We start from the raw sequence: 19,270 nt of genomic DNA on the forward strand, positions 1-19,270 counted from the left end.
CATGGCCCACTCCATGTCTGAATGTCTCCAATATTCATATCTACGAGGAAGACCTTTCCTTTTATTTTTGACTATAAACCTCTTACGATCCTTTCTGAGATTACAATTTATCATCCCAAACTGGCTCCCTTGGGTGAGATCAAGCGATATCTACATTTTAGATATCGCTGCAATGAAATTGCATCACAACGCTTTGCAGACCATTGTGACGTCATTGGTTACCATGGCGTCACAACCAAAAGACATCACTAATGGCTCTGCTACTGAAGCTGTTAACAGTACTTTTTACACTTAAGACACTGCTTATTATTGTCTAAAAACTGAAAAAGTTGGAAGAATGATGTTGGATGATAAATAAAATCTCACCCCCGTGTCTTATGATAGAAAATATATCAACACTCTTTGATAAAAGTGGAAAAAGTCCTCGGCAATTCTCTATGAGATTCTCTATTTGTCACTCATGTGGACTTTTTAGGTTTGGATTCCAGCTCGAATGAGGAATAAACAGAGACAAGTAAAAAAGTTATTATACTTATGCGTGGTTTTGGCAACTAAAAACATTTCATGTTGAGAAGCCAGACGTTGGATGACAGCTGGCTGCACCAGAATGGGTATATTCCAATTCTGTTTCCTCTTTCTGTCAGTGAAGTCTACTAATGAGAACAACAAGCACTGACTGAATTGTCTCTGAAGGTCATTTAACAGCGGCATATGATTCGACAGCATCCATCATGATTTTTTAAAAGGTGTGATCCCAATCGGTAGGAGGCTGCTTGAGATATTTTGACGAAGTTTGTTATTATGAACATCAGAGACGCCCCATGTTAGTATATGAAAAATACTGGTAAAGAGCAGTGAGACGAGTAAATGATGTAAACGAGTATGCCAAGTACACAATTGATGGAAAAAACTGGCTGTAATGGTGGACGTGTCCACAATGAAACTCGGTGAAAATGCCCGACATTCTGGGCCCTACGGTTTGAGGACACCATCGTCATGTATACATACGTGATGAGGTCACATATATAATATACATCTATACACACGTGTTGAGGTCGCCATGTTAATATACCTGTATATAAACGCGTTGAGTTCGCCATATGTAATATACATCTATACATACGTGTTGAGGTCACCATGTTAATATACATGTATAGAAACGCGTTGAGTTCGCCATATGTAAAATATATCTATATATACGTGTTGAGGTCACCATCTTAATATACATGTATGCAAACGTGTTGAGTTCGCCATATGTAATATACATCTATACATACGTGTTGAGGTCACCATGTTAATATACATGTATAGAAACGCGTTGAGTTCGCCATATGTAATATACATCTATATATACGTGTTGAGGTCACCATCTTAATATACATGTATGCAAACGTGTTGAGTTCGCCATATGTAATATGCATCTATACATACATGTTGAGGTCACCATGTTAATATACATGTATAGAAACGCGTTGAGTTCGCCATATGTAATATACATCTATACATACGTGTTGAGGACACCCTATATAATATACATCTATACATACGTGTTGGATGTTACAGGCACCACGTGAAATCACTGATCTACACAATCAATGTCACAGCGTACTGATGCAACAGAACGCTGAGTATGAATAGCTATGCCAGTGAATAAAACTCGCTTGATGTAAATGATTGCAGTAGCACATAAAGCAATTGTAGTTATTTAGAACGGTTGGACGAGCCACATCGAAGTATATTTTACCTTGTGTATGGGTGTGTATGTGCGTGTGCGTGTGCCTGTGCGTGTGTGTGTATATATATGTGAGTGTATGTTGGTGCGTGTGTGTGCGCGCGCGCGTGTGTGTGTGCGTGCGCGCGTGTGTGTGCGTGCGTGCGTGTATGTATGTGCGCGTGTGTTTAAATGTGTGATATCCCTGCGCGTCAGCTTGATGCTGGAGGAAATCCCAATATGAAGCCTGTCTGAGACGTTACCACTTTGGTGAAACCCACACGCACGTGTCTGTGCTCACAAACATTATCAAGATGAACCGGGATTCAAACCCAAGATCACAGGTTTCAGGTGCGCCAACTCGACACAGCGACGACTGGGTCATGAGTGTCCCCTTCCGGGTAGCAGCTACCTCAAGATATATCATTCAGCTGATGGATCAATACCTTTTAGTTGTATTGGAGTGTGTACAGCTACATTTATTCTCATTCGTTACAGGAGATACACACGCAGGTAACGCTGTCACATGCATATAGAGTGTTGACAACGTTGCAAGCGTAGGCGGCACGCAGTGAAGAACGATCCTTCTGTGTTGTGATTCAGTGCATGCCAGTGTATAAATCGACCTTCAAATAACTAATTTGAAATGACACGATGTGTACTTTGTCTTTCAGAACAGTAGCCATGCTGCAACGAAGTATCTGATCTATACTTTTCATTTCATTAACGTTTTCCTGTATGTGCATAACATCTGATGAGTTGTATTCTCCGCGTTGTGTGGAAATGCTCAAAGGTCAGCATGGGCAGGGGGTTGATATGGATAATTCTGCTTAGTGTGCCTTCATGTCGCTCTTCGGATATGCCGACACAGCCCTCAACTGAGACGGCGTCTCTGGATGATCCCCGGGAGATATCGCTTGAGCATGTGTCCAACGGTACTGGATTATCACAGGACCATTCAACAGGCGACAAATTATTCACGGATGATACTGACCTTGACCCGACACTTAAGGGTCAACGTCACAACGTCACTGGGAGTACTAGTTCAAGGTCGCGTCAATTTGGGATTTTACCTGTCCTCTTCCCTCCTGTATGGGCGGGAATCATCCAGGCCGGCATGGACATCTACAGCTACAACGTCACTGACGACTGCAAGGTGGAACTTTACCACTACGCCGTGGACCTTCAACGTAGGAAGGACTGGGCTATAAACAGTGAGTAATTTCTTATGAGTGTTAGCAGTTGGAGTGGGCTGATTTTTTCAGTTCAGGTCGATTACATTCGTAGTGAGTCATGATACATTACTTGCACATAATGATAACAAGGCGGAAAAGCAAGCGGACAGTCGTTGGGCAAACACGCTAACCACTGGCCTAAAGCACCCTATGACCCTATTATGCCCCAAATATTAATGATTTTTCATTGTTGTGGTCTAAGCTGATGCCAGCACAGTGTGAAGGGGCATTCACACGGTACGACTAGCTAGTACAACTTGTTGTATGCATTACGTTGTAGGAACTGAAGGTGGATACAATTCGGCATCCACTCGACGGCGGGCTGCACACTTATTGCAGGTTCTCAGTCACGATACAATGTTTTGCCTGCAACGATTGTATACAACTACACTGGCCAAAAAAAAGAAACGCATAACAGAATAATCAGTGTGTCATTACATGTTTAATGAAATAGGATTACACAATTAATAATGAAGATACAACAACCACATTTTCCACGGGTTGAGGCACATGTTTCTTACACTACAAACAGTCTTTTAATGTTCTAAGGGACGTCTGTGTCTGTGATGGCACTGTGCCAAAGTCAGTACCGGGTGTTACTACCACGAGCATCGATAGCAGCTCTGCACCGCCTGGTCATGGACTGTATGAGTCGTCGAATCCTGGCGTTGTGGAATCCTTCTCCACTCATCCTGCAATGCATGGTTCAGCTGTTGAAGCGTCTGTGGTTGACGCTGTCGGCGTCGTACACGTCTGTCTAACAGATCCCACAAATGTTCAAAGGGGTTTAGATCAGGCGATTTGGAGGGCCATGGCAGCACAGTAACATTGTTGTGGGCAAGATAATCCAGCGTTGTCTTGCTGTAAAATATCTCTTCTGACGTCAATGGCGGGAATAAGGTGACGTTGAAGGATTTCATCACGGTAGCGTACAACAGTTAAATTTCCCTGTACGTGCACCAGATCTGTCCTACCATTCACGGATATGCCTGCCCACATCATGACACTTCCACCGCCGTATCGGTCGACTTCATGAATACAGTGTCGAGTGTAGCGTTCATTTCTTCGTCTGTAGCTCGCATACGAGTGCAGTGTCGATTCTCTGCTGCTGTATGTCCTGTGATATATTTTGATCAACTCCTCTTGGGTGATGATCGATGGACAAAACCTGTTACGATGGACACCGTGTGGATTCAATGTGTGATCCGACGGGATCGTGCTATCAACCACTAGTTGATGGAGTCAAATTCACTTGGTTTAAATAATGTTGATATAAAAATTGAAATATACACCATGTTTGTCCGTGCTCGTGCTATCAACCACTAGTTGATGTAGTCAAATTCACTTTGTTTAAATATTATTGACATTCAAATTGAAATATACACTATGTTTGTCCGTGCTCGTGCAATCAACCACTAGTTGATGCAGTCAAATTCACTTTATTTAAATAATGTTGATATAAAAATTGAAATATACACCATGTTTTTTCGTGCTCGTGCTATCAACCACTAGTTGATGTAGTCAAATTCACTTTGTTTAAATATTATTGACATTCAAATTGAAATATACACTATGTTTGTCCGTGCTCGTGCAATCAACCACTAGTTAATGCAGTCCAATTCACTTTATTTAAATAATGTTGATATAAAAATTGAAATATACATCATGTTTTCCGTGCTCGTGCTATCAACCACTAGTTGATATAGTCAAATTCACTTCCTGGAAATTAATGTTGAAATATTAATTGACATATGCACCATGTCGTTGAAAAAGACCTTTATTAAGTGACATGTACCCGAAATGTGTGTATTTTGTTTACCCTTTTCACCTGGTTCCATTCATATATATTTGCTTCTGATTTGTAGTGTATGATGCAACTGGTAAGCAAGGTCCTGGGTTAATCAAGGGTTTAGTCACGTGGCATGGGAACTACGACCAATGTAGAGCCGTTCGTCACTCGATGACATCACATGGTTCAGGAAGTGACGTCAAGAGGGAAATACAAGCTCAGTACTGCTCGGCTTCGTTTGATTCCCCTGGGTGGTTGGAGGACTACATAGCTGATCAGGTGACAATGGAGTAGCCTAGTGGCCTAGTAGCCTAGTGGTTAAAGCGTCCGCTCTTCGCGCTGAAGGTTTGATTTCCCACATGAGCACAATGTTTGGAAAATAGATTCATGATTCATTTAAAACGTCGTTCACATTTCCTGCGACAATGTCCACAGTACAATTACATTAATTGCTTCCTATGTGTATTTCGTGGGTTGACCACACCAAGGGGAGAATTGATCAACAAAGTAGCAATGTCAAAAGACATATATTGCACACCGAACGCTAAGGAAGAAATCATTTAAAACAAAAGGTGATTAAAAATAAAAATGCTTGGCAATGTCATTCAAAAATATAGATAATATCCAAACCTACTGATTGACGTCGGTATAGAACACAGTGTAGCGACACTTCATAACCACTGTGACTGGAGATGAGAAACACATATTATCACATATATTATCTGTGTAAGCCTAACCCTTAAACAAAGCATAACTCTTTACATCATATTGGAAAACGGATGGCCCATGCACCCCAATGCGCTGTGTAGAGTTGCGTCCATTGGGCAGAAACCTATGACTGTGGGTTCGAATCCCTGTTAGCCCCCCTGTTTCTAGGTTTGTCAGCACCATGCATGTTCGTTAGTTTCATCAAAGTGGCAAATGTCTGAGACCATCATCACGTCGGGCTATCCTTCCGCATTAAGCTGACACGCCGTGATATAACGGGAATACTGTTAAAAGCGGCGGTAAACCCAACTCATTTACTCACTCACTCACTCTAGACCGTATAGCAATATACTAGGTTCGCCAGAAGGTTTATCTCGGAAAAGAAATAACACGTTCTTGCAACTGCAGATGACAATATACCCACGATAGATGGAATCGTATATATTAGTGGCGCCTAGCATGATACACACTATGAGTGAGTGAGTGAGTGGGTTAGTGAGTTTAGTTCCACAATATTTCAGTTACAGCACTGCGTATGGACATGATGTGGAAGAAAAACCTCCAAGTTATTAAGTCCTAAACGAAACCCACCAGCTCGATTACGGTACTGACAAACCTACAAAAATATAATCAGTGCGAATCTGGATTTGAATCCCGATCATAGGTTTCTAGTACGCCTTAGGGATCAAACTCCGTACCCCTACCACATACTGAGATGAACAGCACACAAATCGGTGATAACTTCATCACAACAAAAATACCAAATATTTGCCAATGCACTTCTTGCATGTAATGACATTCTTGCATCATGGTGTTGTCTGCTGCAGCACCTGCCGTTCCCTGTGCACCTGCCGCACCTGACAGAGGACATCTGCATCCCTACTGGGTGTGTACAGGAGGATCTCACCACCATCATCAACACATGTAGGTACTATAGATGTTTCAGTTTGATATCCATTTTGCCAATCTACTTCTACATTCTGCTAATGGCATGGGCGTTGATTGTGAGGAAATAGCCTGAATGATTTATTTGTATTTGATGACGTACTCAGCAATATTGAGTAATGAGCCTCGATCTAGGCAATTGGCATACGATGCATTGCATCAACCAAAACAGCGAGCCTTACCATCCGATCCCGTTAGTCGCCTCTTCCGACAAGCATGGGTTTCTGAATTCTTACCCGGATCTTTACAGTTAAATGCATAACCATTTTCCAGAACGCATATAAAATACAAGACTGAATTTTAAGGAAATAAAACAGCAAGATGTTGATGAAAGGAATATACTTGTATAATCAGTGTGATTTATCTTGCTTTATTGCATGTGCAGTTTACACACCTTTCTTGTGCTTCATGCACAGAGAACTCTCGTCAGGTCATCGTTGATGTTTCCGTAAAATCATCCGCATTGACATGGATAAATTGAATCATGGATACACAGTATTGTCTATATAATCATATGTAGACGTTCCATTCAAAAATTCACTTAGTCGCACTGTAATTAGACCCGTAAAGATCCGAGGTAGAATAGGTCTTCAGCAACCCTTGCCGTAAAAGGCGACTATGCTTGTCGTAAGAGGCGACTATCGTGATCGGATTGTCAGGCTCGCTGACTTGGTTGCTGCATGTCATCGTATCCCAATTTCGTGGACCGATGCTCAGTATGTCAATTACTGGTATGTCTGGTCCAGTCTCGATTATTTACAGACCGCCGTCATATAGCTGGAATATTGCCGAGTGAGGCGTTAAACAACAAACAAAAATAAAATGTAAACCTTAGTATTTTCGTTTCAGATAAGGACCAGTCACAAATCAACATCAGTTTGGTCAGCATCACTTGCCAGGAGGACCTGCGACTTGTTGACGATGCGGCGGCCGTATTCTCTGTGTGGGTATATAAGCTGTTACACTACCACTGTCTATAAGCCGAGTGGAACACCTTTGACCATTTAATGCAAGTATGCATATAAACAACAAAGACAAATTCTTTTTCATAATCATAATTAATCTGATCAAAGAGCAGAATCCATGGCACGATTCCGACTATATCATAAGCCTGTATTTATGAATCAAATAGAGATGATACTAGGTGTTCGCGAGAAGGTAAGCGTATCCTGTCCCATCGGTGAAGCCCGACTTAAACACATGCAAAAGCAAGTCACTTGTTCACAACTGTTTGACAAATGAAATATCCATCTTCTGGTTATATCTTTGATCTATCCAATTATCCTGTGAGCGAGACTCAGCAGTATGAGGCGTCGCAATAATCTGTGCGGAGTTGCGTCCCTTTGGCGTGACAGAAACCTATGATCCAAATTCACCCTGATTATGTGTGTAGATTTGTAAGCACTGCACCCGTGTTCCTGGGTTTCAAGAGGTAAACGTCTAAGTGCATCACTAAGAGCTTTCCACTCACATCACACTGACACGCTGTGTTATAAATCACCTATTCACTGACAAAAGCCAGATCGTAGTGACAGATCTTTCATTTTAATTTTTCCAGATGTGTCCTTGCCACATTTGCATCTTTAGTTTTGCTCGGAACCATGGTGACTATCATTGTAAAGCTGACAACTCCAAAGGGAGAGGTTAAGAATACAATCCAGGTAGGATTCTTCAGCAGGAGAGGAAGTGTCTTCTCGGTTGCGCGTCGTAACAGCGTGCGCTCAAATAGGAGTAGCGTCTTTTCACGCTGGAGTAGCACCCACTCCAAACGGGGAAGCAATCTATATCGGCTGGACAGTGTTAAGCCGGACTCTGTGGAACACCTTGACGTCGTTGAGGTGGATGAGAGGTCCGCTAGCATGGATGAGACGAGCTTCACAGTGGGTAATCACGAATCGACACACATAACCATGGCAGAGGAGGGTTGTGTACGTCAGGTACGTTCTCAAGGAAATGATTTAGAGTGAGTAACGCCACTTTTAACATTATTCCAGTTATATCGCGGCGTGTCAGCTCAATATGCAAGGAGAGCCCGAAGTGATGCAGGTCTCAGACGTTTACCGCTTCGGTGAAACCCACGAGCACGGGTATGTTGCTGACAAACCTAGAAACATAACCGGGATTTGAACCCACAATCATAGGTTTCTGGCGTACCCAAGGGACGCAAAAACTCTGCACAGCGAATCGTTGCGCCTTAGACAACTGGGCCATCCGTGCCCCCGAAATGATTTAGAAGACAAGACAATCAGCAAAATAAAACCGAAATTACTGGCCATCATATTGATAACGACATTGTGCGCTTACATTTTCTACCACATATGTAGCCAGCCAACGCAGTCAATTATGCTTTCAACAAAAATATATATTTGGAAAGTATTTTTAATTTTGGACTAAAGAATGAATGCTAAAACATCCTTTATGTGCACATTACTTCATTCAGAATAGTCAGCTGCAGCCTATCGACGAACTGCCAGTAACGTGTTCATCAGTCAAGATGGAATATATACAGCGCAGGCAAAATACCCAGACCGAAGAAGACCCATTAAAAGCAGGCTCTCGGAAAATAGGTGAGTTTCGTCAATGTCAATGTTAAACCCCAGTGTCCCTCTTACCGGTCGTCACTGTCAGGAACTAGTTATAAACACCCCTCCGTAATATTCCCTGACTCATTAAGCTCATTCCCAGGTTTGATCATTAATATCTTACATAAAGGCTTCTGGCTCAGGTGGGGTGATCACAGACACGCTGTTATGCTTCTCCTTTCCCAACAACGTCGCATCGGTGCTTGGAGAGGGAAACACAAACATTTTGTTCTGTCTCAATGGGGTCCGTTTCCTCTCCATCTCCTGGATTGTCATGGGCAACAGCATCAGTTTCATCCACAAAGCTCCTGACACTGTTGGTAAGTGTGTGACTTAATGTTTTGAAGTTTAGAAATAGGTCCTTTGTTCAAATCAGTGAAAACTATTTTAGCCATTTTCAGAATTTTTTCAGATGTCTCTGAGTTCCGCATTGAAACCAACTGACGACCAGTTTGGACGGTTCGTGCGTAGGATGCTGATTACGTGTATCAAGATGGATTCGTTGATGCGTCTTGGCCTGTTTAATCTGTTTAAATTCAATTGTAAGGAAAACTGGATGGAACTGCCATCACTTTAGATTGTTGTTCGACACACAAGAAATGGTAATCTTATATGTGTCAGTTGGTTGCCAGATCACGATTGACAGAATCCAGAAAGCATTATAAATTACTTCTTACATGAAGCAATGTATTCTTTTGAATGGATATGATCTATTTACATCCAAGTGAAGATCCGGAGTAGAATAGGTCTTCAGCAACCAAATTGAATGCTTGCCGTAAAAGGCGACTATGCTTGTCGTAAGAGGCGACGAACGGGATCGAGTGGTCAGACTTGGTTGATGCATGTAATCGATCCCAACTGCGTGGATCGATGCTCTTGATATTTTTCACTGGATTGTCTGGTCCAGACTGGATTATTTACAGACCGCCGTCATACAGTTGGAATATTGCTGAGTGCGACGTTAAACAACAAACTAACCAACCAACATCCACGATCTGTAGAGGATATGACATTTGGTCGTAGAGACACATACTTACATACAAATAGTGTAATTAACATATCTTCCTTGTCCCCAGAAAACAGTGTAACTGGGGTGGAATTTGCACAGAGTCTATGGTTCCAAGCCATTATCAACTGTACCTTTGCAGCTGACACTTTCTTTATACTCAGGTGATGATACTGTAACAGTTATTCAGGTCGATCCAATTCCATATAAAAGAAAGTGCGGCTTTATTTAGAATCTTAAAGTGGTACGTGGCACAATGCCACAGAACAGTTTCTCTACCTACGTATTTGCCTCATGCTTCACAAAAAAATGTGTTTTGAGTTGTGATTTAAAAGAATCAAAATGTTTAGACAGATCTGATATAAATAGGAAAATATAAATATGCGACCGAACAGCATTTGAAGAACTATCAATATATTATCTAGACATCTTAACTTGCCGACGATGCATGTTCATTGTTAATTTTGAATTTTGAAATTAATATAAATGTGTGGTCACATTTTGCCCAATTATGAAACAAGACACCTCCTTTTGATAATCTTTTATCTCCACAGTGGGACGTTGCTCTCCTACAACTTCCTGAGAGGAATTAACAAGAAGACTGCAGCAGGAGAGAAATTCAAAGTCACACCGAAGCTCATCATTCTGTTTTATCTCCATCGTATTGTTAGGTATTGAAAGACAATTCCTCCCACAGTATGATCATGAAACGTGTGACAGATTGCTACACATAATATAGAAGGCCAATTCTGGTAAATTATTCATTTCAATCTCACTTTCAAAATCGTTCATTATGTAGAATGATAATAAGGTGTATGGAAATGTCATATGACACAATGTTACACAGAATGCACATATTTAGCTCCCCCAAATGTTCATGTAAGCTCATGTCATAACCGATGTCAATCGTCCATCCACCCGTCGTACAACTGTAAACTTCCAACATCTCTTACGTTCCTGTTGCTTCTGTCAGATCAATCGTGTCGATAATATTTATTTGGCCTTCTGCAAACAAATATCCCCCGAACTGTTCATGTATATTTTGAAGAAACATTAATTTTTGCGTGTTCTTGTTTCCCCATAATGGAGCAAATACGAGGGGCGTTCAATAAGCTTTGCAACAAACAATGACAACGTGTGGCAGGTGTGACACTAGTCATACCATCAGGTTGACACGTGTCATAACAAGTTCCAGACACACCAATACGTTAGATGTAATGGCCTCGTTCACCTATGGATGGTCACAATCATGGATTTTATCAAACATGAACAACGCGCTGTAACATAGTTCCTTACCATGGAGGGATGCAAAGCAAAAGCCCCTAGTGACTATTTCCTGTTCCGGCAAATGAAATCTGCCCTCGTGGAAGACACTTCCAGGATGACGAGAACATAAAGGCTGCCACAGAGGCGTGGTTAGAGGGCCAATCTGCGGATTTCTATAAAGGTGGTATTAAAAGCTTGAAGGACAAATGGAATAAGTGTATTGAGGGGAATAGAGATTATATTGAAAAATATAAGTGCAAAAGATATTCTGCGACTTGGTCTTATATTGAAGTTGCAAAACTTTTTGAACGCTTATTCAGGTTATTTAGGTAAACGGAGTTCAAGAAGCATGTGGACTTTTTTCAGTATTGTTCATCATCTCGTGTAGAATATGGCCGTGTTACTTGGTGGTGGTGATGATCTTCACCAACATTCTTCCCTACATGGGGCAAGGACCTCGATGGAAGTATGTCAGCAGTACCATCAGCCAGTGCAAGGACCACTGGTGGGCCAACGTCTTCTTCTTCAGCAACTTCTACAAGGCAGATGAAATGGTGAGAAGGACATGTATGCCTGCATTACCTGCTGATTTATTTCCTGATCACTTACCTCTGCGTTGGTTCAATCGCATTATCACTTGTTTGTGATTGACAGAATATATAAATCATTTATCAAAATACTAATTTAACGTACAATTCAGGATAGTCTGTGTGGGATGCTCTACTCTCATATTTCGTATTGTAGTGTATGAGCTGGACATACTACTTGGTAAACGACTTCCAGTTCTACCTCATTTCCCCAGTGATACTTATACCTCTGGTCAGGTAAGACCTGCAGTTACCTCCCTTTCTATATGAGTTGATTGCATTGTCAATCTTTTCATGATATTCACAAAAGTGTATTCATAACAATGTGCGGAAATGGAAGCAACTGTGGGATAGACCAATTCTTACATGTACATATTCGTATTTGCAATAATGTAATTATTGTAGATAAAAATTAAATGTTTGTATTTTATAGGAAATCAACTTTGTTCGTACCACTGGATTTATCTCATTGAGCTCTGATAGTTATATAATCATTGACAGAAATTCAGAAGTTCGAAGAACATGAGGACGTAACACATTTTATGGATAACAACTACTTTATTGTTAACTTTGTAACTAAATTTTAGTGTTACGTCTTGTCCCTTCCTCAGACGTATCATTGAAACGTTATAAAAAAGTGAAGTAATCATAAAATGGTCGTTTGAAGCAATAAAGAAGTTGTTAAATATAAAAACTTCGCTACAAACAATAGAAATGTTGTTACGTGGGACATGGATAAGGTCGATGAATTCAGGGAGAATCTACTTTCATCCGATATATTTTGATTGCTTGATAGCTTTTGTAGCACATTTCTTTCTGATATTTATAATGCAGTGACATCTCTTACAGATGCAACACGTCAAACTGTATAGTGTATGAAACGGAAAACTGTATAAATTGACGAAATTCCGATCTTAGTTTGATAAACAGTGCACATTTCTAAGATATGAGGACAGATTTGGGGGAACTGTGTGTTTGGGATTTTAATGATGAATCATCGTTACGAAAGTATTTTTGTATGGCAGAAATATGTACAGGTGCACTAAAAAAGATACATTACTGGAAAATAGACGCTCCGTATAGATAGGGCTCTCGTGAACTACGAATTGGAACTGGCAGGTATATTTGAGAAGCAAGAAATGAGAGAACTGTCATATATAGAAGATGAACATCATTTCTTACTCATTTGCAATAAATATCAAGCATTGCGACGGCTGTACATTACTTTAAAATGTTAAGTGTAATGGTCAAAATGTTTAATTCTATTTTCTATCAATTATGATAGCTTAATTGGTTAAGGAGGTATCAAATCTGGTTTCTAGAATTTCCACAAATTTTGTATTATATATAACAACAGCAATATACAATATTAAATAATTGTTATGGTTAGGATGTTTATTTAATTTCCTGGGTTTGAATGTTATGTTTCATTTTTTTGGTCATGTGCCAATTTTACATCAACCTTATTAAGAAGGGAGATAAGCACAGATTGGTGTGGTCATGTCACCATGTGCTTTAAGCAGCATGCATGAGGAAGTCATGCTAGGAGCCAGTGAAGTCTAAAGTAATGGTAAGGCACATTTAGTCACTCATTTGAAAGTTCATAAATAGGAATTTGTTTATAAATGCATCTTCTTAATTTCTACCATACACAGTATCTTAATTTTTCATAATTGAGGGTTTGTGGCTGGTTTAGACTTGGCTCATGGAAATACACCCTAGACTTCAACTTTGTTCATAAATATTCTCATGGACTAAAGTTATAAAAGGTATATGAAATATTAAGCTTCCTGTTTATTTAGTGCAGTTAAGGCATTGTTTCTGTACATTTTATTGGACTATTATGTACTTATGTAGTGCAATTTCCAGGTTTGTGTTGTACACCTTATTGTTAAATGTTCATGCCTTTGTAAAGTAAACAAGCCCAACCTAGTATAATACTGCTGTATTATGAAGTTAATGTGTAAATTTAGGAAATTCAAAAGTCATATACTCAATGAAATGCTTTCTATTTGTTACAGTTAAGCTAATGTTTGTACATGAGAGTTGAGACACAAGAATAAGAAAGAATAAAGAATCAAGATTGTTTGGAACTTCATGTTGTAATCAACATTAAGAATATCCAACAATTCACACATTTAATATGTTTATGCTATTTTCAATTGCAACCATCTAAGACAGCCTTGCTGGGGACAATTAACTGTCAGGCCTCGATATGGGGAATTAGCTATTGGGAGCTAGCCTCGAAACAAGAGAGGAGAGAGCTGTGAGATCCTTAAGGATTATTGAAGCAAGTGTGATATATCATTCAAGTTACATTAATATATAATAGTGACGTACAATGATAATAATGATAATATCCTAGCACAGTTTCAATCTAAATCTGGGAATAAAAGCATTGTATGTTTATATTGGAGTATGTACGGTCACATTATACAACGGATGCAATATATACTAATATAATAACGGAAATGCCAAATAACAGTTCTTAACAGCTAAATTGAGAAGTTGTAACATGTTAATAGAGCATGTACGGTAAAACCTACATGACAATTCTATGTGTGGTATGTCGCGCCTATTTGGGTAACTTACTTAATTTACTTATGAAAAGACGGTAAACATTAATATTTGCAGTTTCAGTAATAATTATCATAACATGATAATTTCGGCAAATACGGAACGTAAATACTTTATACCAAATAAAGATACGAATGTACGCGGGAGAAGATATAGCTGGGTTTTAGTTAGTTTAATTGTTAGTTTTAGTAGTGATTATTTTGGTGACTACGGTAGTGAATAACGGCGGCTATGCCTACGCGCATTTCCTTGATATATACGGAGCTAGACGAAGACAGCTAATGAAGTGAAAACGGTAATTGTCTGCATAAGCGGTGCAAATTTGAATTAATTGTTATGAAGTATAGAGGATGACTATAACTGTATTTAAAGGACTACGGTAATGAAATTGGCGTTTAGGCTGTGTTGTATGAACTATGTGAGGGACGGGACTCTTTTCAATATATTCAAATACTTACTTCATGAGGATAAATAACCTAAGAAATACGGAATGCGTTGTAGTAGCCTATTATGTAAGCGCGTACGTAATTTACCTCGGTGGACAGTCGGAAAATATTGAATAACCGATCACGTATAAAATAAATCTTGCTGACAAGTTGTGTAAACTCTAGGAACGGTTTTGTGACAAAGCTACATGTACGCTATGCTACTGCACGAAAATATAGACTGTATATGCATCTGGCATGTTGGACAGATGATGATATACATAGAAGGAGAATATAATCATTGATGTCGAAATATAGGAGAGAAATATTGGTTTCGTGTATTAAACCAACACATAAACCGGAGGAGCCCAAGACGCATTGCACTTATAACATCATTGGATAGTACCTAAGTATTAAACGTTAAATAATTTAGAACCTGATCATAGTAGATTGAGCCTTACAATACAGCAGTACTGATTCAACTTAACTCTTCCATTTTCTAGATAATAATATCAATGATATGAGAAGTTTAGTCATAAAATAGGAATAATGGATGGTTTGTTACCTTGTAACTAGAGAGGGGAGACCTGTGAGGCCCTTCGGGTTTATTCAAGCAAGTGTGCCGAGGACTAAGATGTCGCCTTCTGCTTAAGCAGTTTCGGCTGACCTGTCTCTCTTTGCCGAGGACCATCACCCACGGAGTTCTGTGGCATCACAGCTCTACTCGTCTCACATTAACAATTACTTTGATGTTGTAATTTAATTTGTCTATGTTATCTGTCATAGGCTGTCAAAGTTGACTACCCATAACAGGTGGTTAATAGAACAGTTTCAGTATTGCCTAACAAGTATTGATTTTAATTACAGTTTTAGATGATGGTGAAAACCTGCGCCAGCTGGTAATAAAACATTCATCAATAGTCCGGGGCGGACGTACGCGCTGAATTTATCTATGATTACGTAATTTACTGTTCGCGTGAATGAGCTCGCCAAGTGGCCGCCGTCATGGCCGACCAGTGGCGATAAAACCAAAAAATACTGGTCTAGCGACTTTTGGATTTTAGAATTTCCGAGGTTAAGTTTAATTTGTGAACAAATTTTAAAACTATAATGAAAAATATGCACTGTAATACATCTTAAAACATTTATCAGTTTATATATGAAATTATCAAGCTATGTTAGTGAGGTAGTAAGCATATGGGCTATTAATTCTGAATATTATACTACTACTACTACTACTACTACTACTACTACTACTACTACTACTACTACCCATAAAAACATGTCATGACAAACAATAAAGGTGTTATCCACAACCGTGTCTTTCTTTATGCGAGTTATAGTTCAATATATAGAATAGATACGTAGTGAATGCAAATCATTTATTTATTTAATATATCATTGAAACCACGAAATATAGGACCGGTATTATGATATAAATACAAAAATTTCAGCATGCACCCTGAATCAAATATTATTTGCAATGTAGTTTTAACTTACACCTAAAAAGAAAAACCCATCATATCGTTGGGAAATCCCTTTGCTTTTATGTGGCGCCAATACACTCATTCCTCCTGTTTTCAGATCACCACGTCTTGGTTTCACCCTCATCGGGTTTCTTGTGGCCACACAAGTTGTATCTGTTGGTATTCTGAATAACAAGATTAACGGAAATATGCTGAGGTAAGCAATCCTGAATACAAAGCTACGACGCGATAAGTTCTTGAGATCACTTGCAGCCTATTTGAAAACATCACGACAAAGCAATTTAAGTTTCTACAAGAAAACTCCAATACCGAAAGACCACGATCCCAGTGTTCGTAACAGCAAAATACCTGTAGATACGACTCCATCTGAGATCGAAAGGTTTACATTGTCCTCTTAAGAACAGACCATTTCATAATCTGGATAGGGTTAAAACATCTTGCAGGTTATCTTATAAGGCGGAATATTTTATGTTTATTTCACCAGTTTCAAACATAATTATTTTTTTCAAAGTATACTCTGAGACAATTTATGTTTCCTAAAATGCCAAGATCAAGCTCCACTACCCCCCCCCCCCCCCGCCCTCGATTCATTAGCTCACACCTACAATTTACCACTTAATTTCAGGATGGACAGCGGGTACTTCTCCGATGTGTACGCCAAGCCCTACTGCCGGGTGGGCGTATTTGCTATTGGGATGATGCTGGGGTATATCTTAAACAAAGTGGGAAGAAGAGTTTATCTCAGAAAGGTAACGACAACAAACGTACACATGGTTAGATAATAACTGCTTTATATTTATCAATGATATCCTTTGTCCTATGATAGAGTTAGTGTCCACTGCATCCATTCAAGTCAAATTCAACTTGTAGTCTGCACTTAAATACTAGCATGTGACGTCTTCTTGTCTTGTCGGTATTTACTCTTCTTAAGGAATCTGCTATAGTGTACATATTCAGGAAAACGAGTAATAAAATATTGTCTTCATAATCAAATTTTATTTTTAATATATTTACTAATAAAAGACATCCTGTTCTGTGATCGAACGTTGATATTGTATTTGATGTAATCCAATCCGTTTTAGCTGCTACTTCTACTTGGGTGGTTGACGTCGATGTGCACGATGACCTTCGTGGTGTATGTAACGTACCTGGAAAACCGTGTAGGAGGGAGTAGATGGACTGCCCCACAGACAGCCCTGTACGAGGCGTTAGCCCGCCCTGCCTGGGGTCTCGCTGTCTCCTGGGTTATATTTTCCTGCAGCATTGGACAAGGGGGTACGTTTGTGACACGCAGATATACACACAGGCAGGAATGTGCAACAGGGATTTAACGTAAAAGTTAGGGTAAGGGCCACTGAGGAACGCTGAAACTATCAATGTTTTAGATAGTTAAATGAGTGACAACCAGCCTTCATTCTTAAACTTGCTGTACCTTTCTTTTGTTTGTATGCGAATTCCATTATCAAGAGAATGCAGCATTCTTATGTATATGGTAAGGGTATTTATTTAACCCTTGGTGTCATTCGTAATGCTTTCCTTTTCATTCTGTTTCAGGGTATATTGGTAAGTTCCTATCTTGGAACTTCTTTCTTCCCCTGTGTCGGATCACATTTGGGATATATCTTATCCATCCTCTCGTCATCGTTGTCGTCCTTGGCGCAACCCGTAACCTTGTGTTTCTCTCACCCTTGGAGCTGGTACGTTTCATTTAAAGACCATACAGACGTGGTAGTGTCCTTTTCAATGAAACCTGGAATATTTTCTGAATGAAGCAACCCTTCTTTGACTTGTTTACCTTTTACCCTGTCTGGGATAAATTAAGGACTGGTCAGCTCGGATTTTAATGTCAATTTAATGGCGGGGGTATGCGTGTTAAATGTCGGCATACTATCTCACAGTCATATCAGCACACAAACATACACACATGCAAACATGTCGCTACGTGAGTGAAATAATCTTGAAAGCGACGTTAACGCCCATTTCACCTCTCCTCACCTGTTTTCAATTCTGATTTTGCACTTCAACTATCATAGTAATAGCGAGCTGTTACCGATGCGCCTGATTATATTTCTTGGTTTGACAACACCACACCGTACACCATAAAATCTATCACTACTGAAATACTGTTCAAAGCGGCGTTAAGCCAAACTCACTCACTCGTTCAATTGTCTTTGCTATAAGTACAGTGTACTTGAATTTGTTGTGGCTTCTATTTTGTTTCACTGTTTTTCTTTGTGTAACAACAATAAACATATATTACAAAATCGTATACATATATGCCGTGCGTTCCAGCATAAAATATGATAAAAATGAGTAAATACATTTAGAAAGCAATGCAATGAATCCGGCATGATATGAAATATTTGATCGCAACCTTGACCTTGAAAGGGTACAGTTATCTGTACATCCGTGTTCTTGTTCTTTTCCAGTGGCTGTTCTATGTGTCCATATTGGTGACGGCCACGGCGTTGGCCCTGGTGCTCATGTCGTGTGTTGAACAACCTTTCGTTAGACTGGAAAAACTTATACAGACAATTGCTTAACAAGATTATATAGTAATGTCCATTGCAAAATCGTTCTGATAATCGTCATATCTGTATTGTATTTATTTAATAACAACTAGTGATCTAACTATTCGGGCCTAATCACAGGCTCATGCATAATATATGATGTCCACACATATTCTTATTTAATTCTGTCATGTTAGCAAGTATAATTATGTAATTAAGTATTATTTTTAAAGTAATGATAATCGTATTGTTGTTGTACATATCTATGATCAATGCGAAAAACAACTATCTACATGTGACGCATCATGACGCAAATGAGTACAGATAATGTGCTACTTTAATTCGATCGAAACGTTTTCATATTTAGATTACAAGTGCAAAAAGTCTGATAAACCAGCCTATCAGTATTTGTCTAATTAAGTATATCCTGACCATTAACAAA

General features: G+C 39.4%; 1 protein-coding gene across 2 annotated transcripts; it reads left to right on the plus strand.

The window, feature by feature from the left end:
• Positions 1 to 2,438: 2,438 nt before the first annotated feature.
• On the plus strand, positions 2,439 to 19,013 carry LOC139465313 (O-acyltransferase like protein-like). 2 transcript variants are annotated; one of them, XM_071247005.1, is made up of 16 exons: positions 2,439 to 2,925; positions 4,812 to 5,014; positions 6,271 to 6,367; positions 7,238 to 7,331; positions 7,947 to 8,325; positions 8,829 to 8,955; positions 9,114 to 9,290; positions 10,047 to 10,140; positions 10,531 to 10,647; positions 11,631 to 11,796; positions 11,987 to 12,066; positions 16,416 to 16,514; positions 16,944 to 17,067; positions 17,401 to 17,593; positions 17,873 to 18,015; positions 18,748 to 19,013. In XM_071247005.1, exons 1-16 carry the CDS (start codon positions 2,466 to 2,468, stop codon positions 18,859 to 18,861), a joined length of 2,667 nt encoding a protein of 888 aa, XP_071103106.1. In that variant the 5' UTR covers positions 2,439 to 2,465; the 3' UTR covers positions 18,862 to 19,013. The 2 variants fall into 2 exon arrangements, with proteins under 2 accessions (XP_071103106.1, XP_071103107.1); XM_071247006.1 differs by lacking the exon at positions 9,114 to 9,290.
• Positions 19,014 to 19,270: the final 257 nt, after the last annotated feature.

The sequence above is a fragment of the Haliotis cracherodii genome, unplaced genomic scaffold (assembly GCF_022045235.1).
Source record: "Haliotis cracherodii isolate W230 unplaced genomic scaffold, xgHalCrac1.p SCAF_18, whole genome shotgun sequence".
NCBI classification, from domain to species: Eukaryota; Metazoa; Mollusca; class Gastropoda; order Lepetellida; family Haliotidae; genus Haliotis; species Haliotis cracherodii.

Bases quoted from the DNA above. Each gene is read 5' to 3' on its own strand.
- LOC139465313 (XM_071247005.1), top strand. From the start codon at position 2,466: ATGAGTTGTATTCTCCGCGTTGTGTGGAAATGCTCAAAGGTCAGCATG. The intron at 8,956-9,113 runs GTGAGTTTCGTC...CTTCTGGCTCAG, and splicing joins AGCAGGCTCTCGGAAAATAG to GTGGGGTGATCACAGACACG. The intron at 17,068-17,400 runs GTAACGACAACA...AATCCGTTTTAG, and splicing joins GAAGAGTTTATCTCAGAAAG to CTGCTACTTCTACTTGGGTG.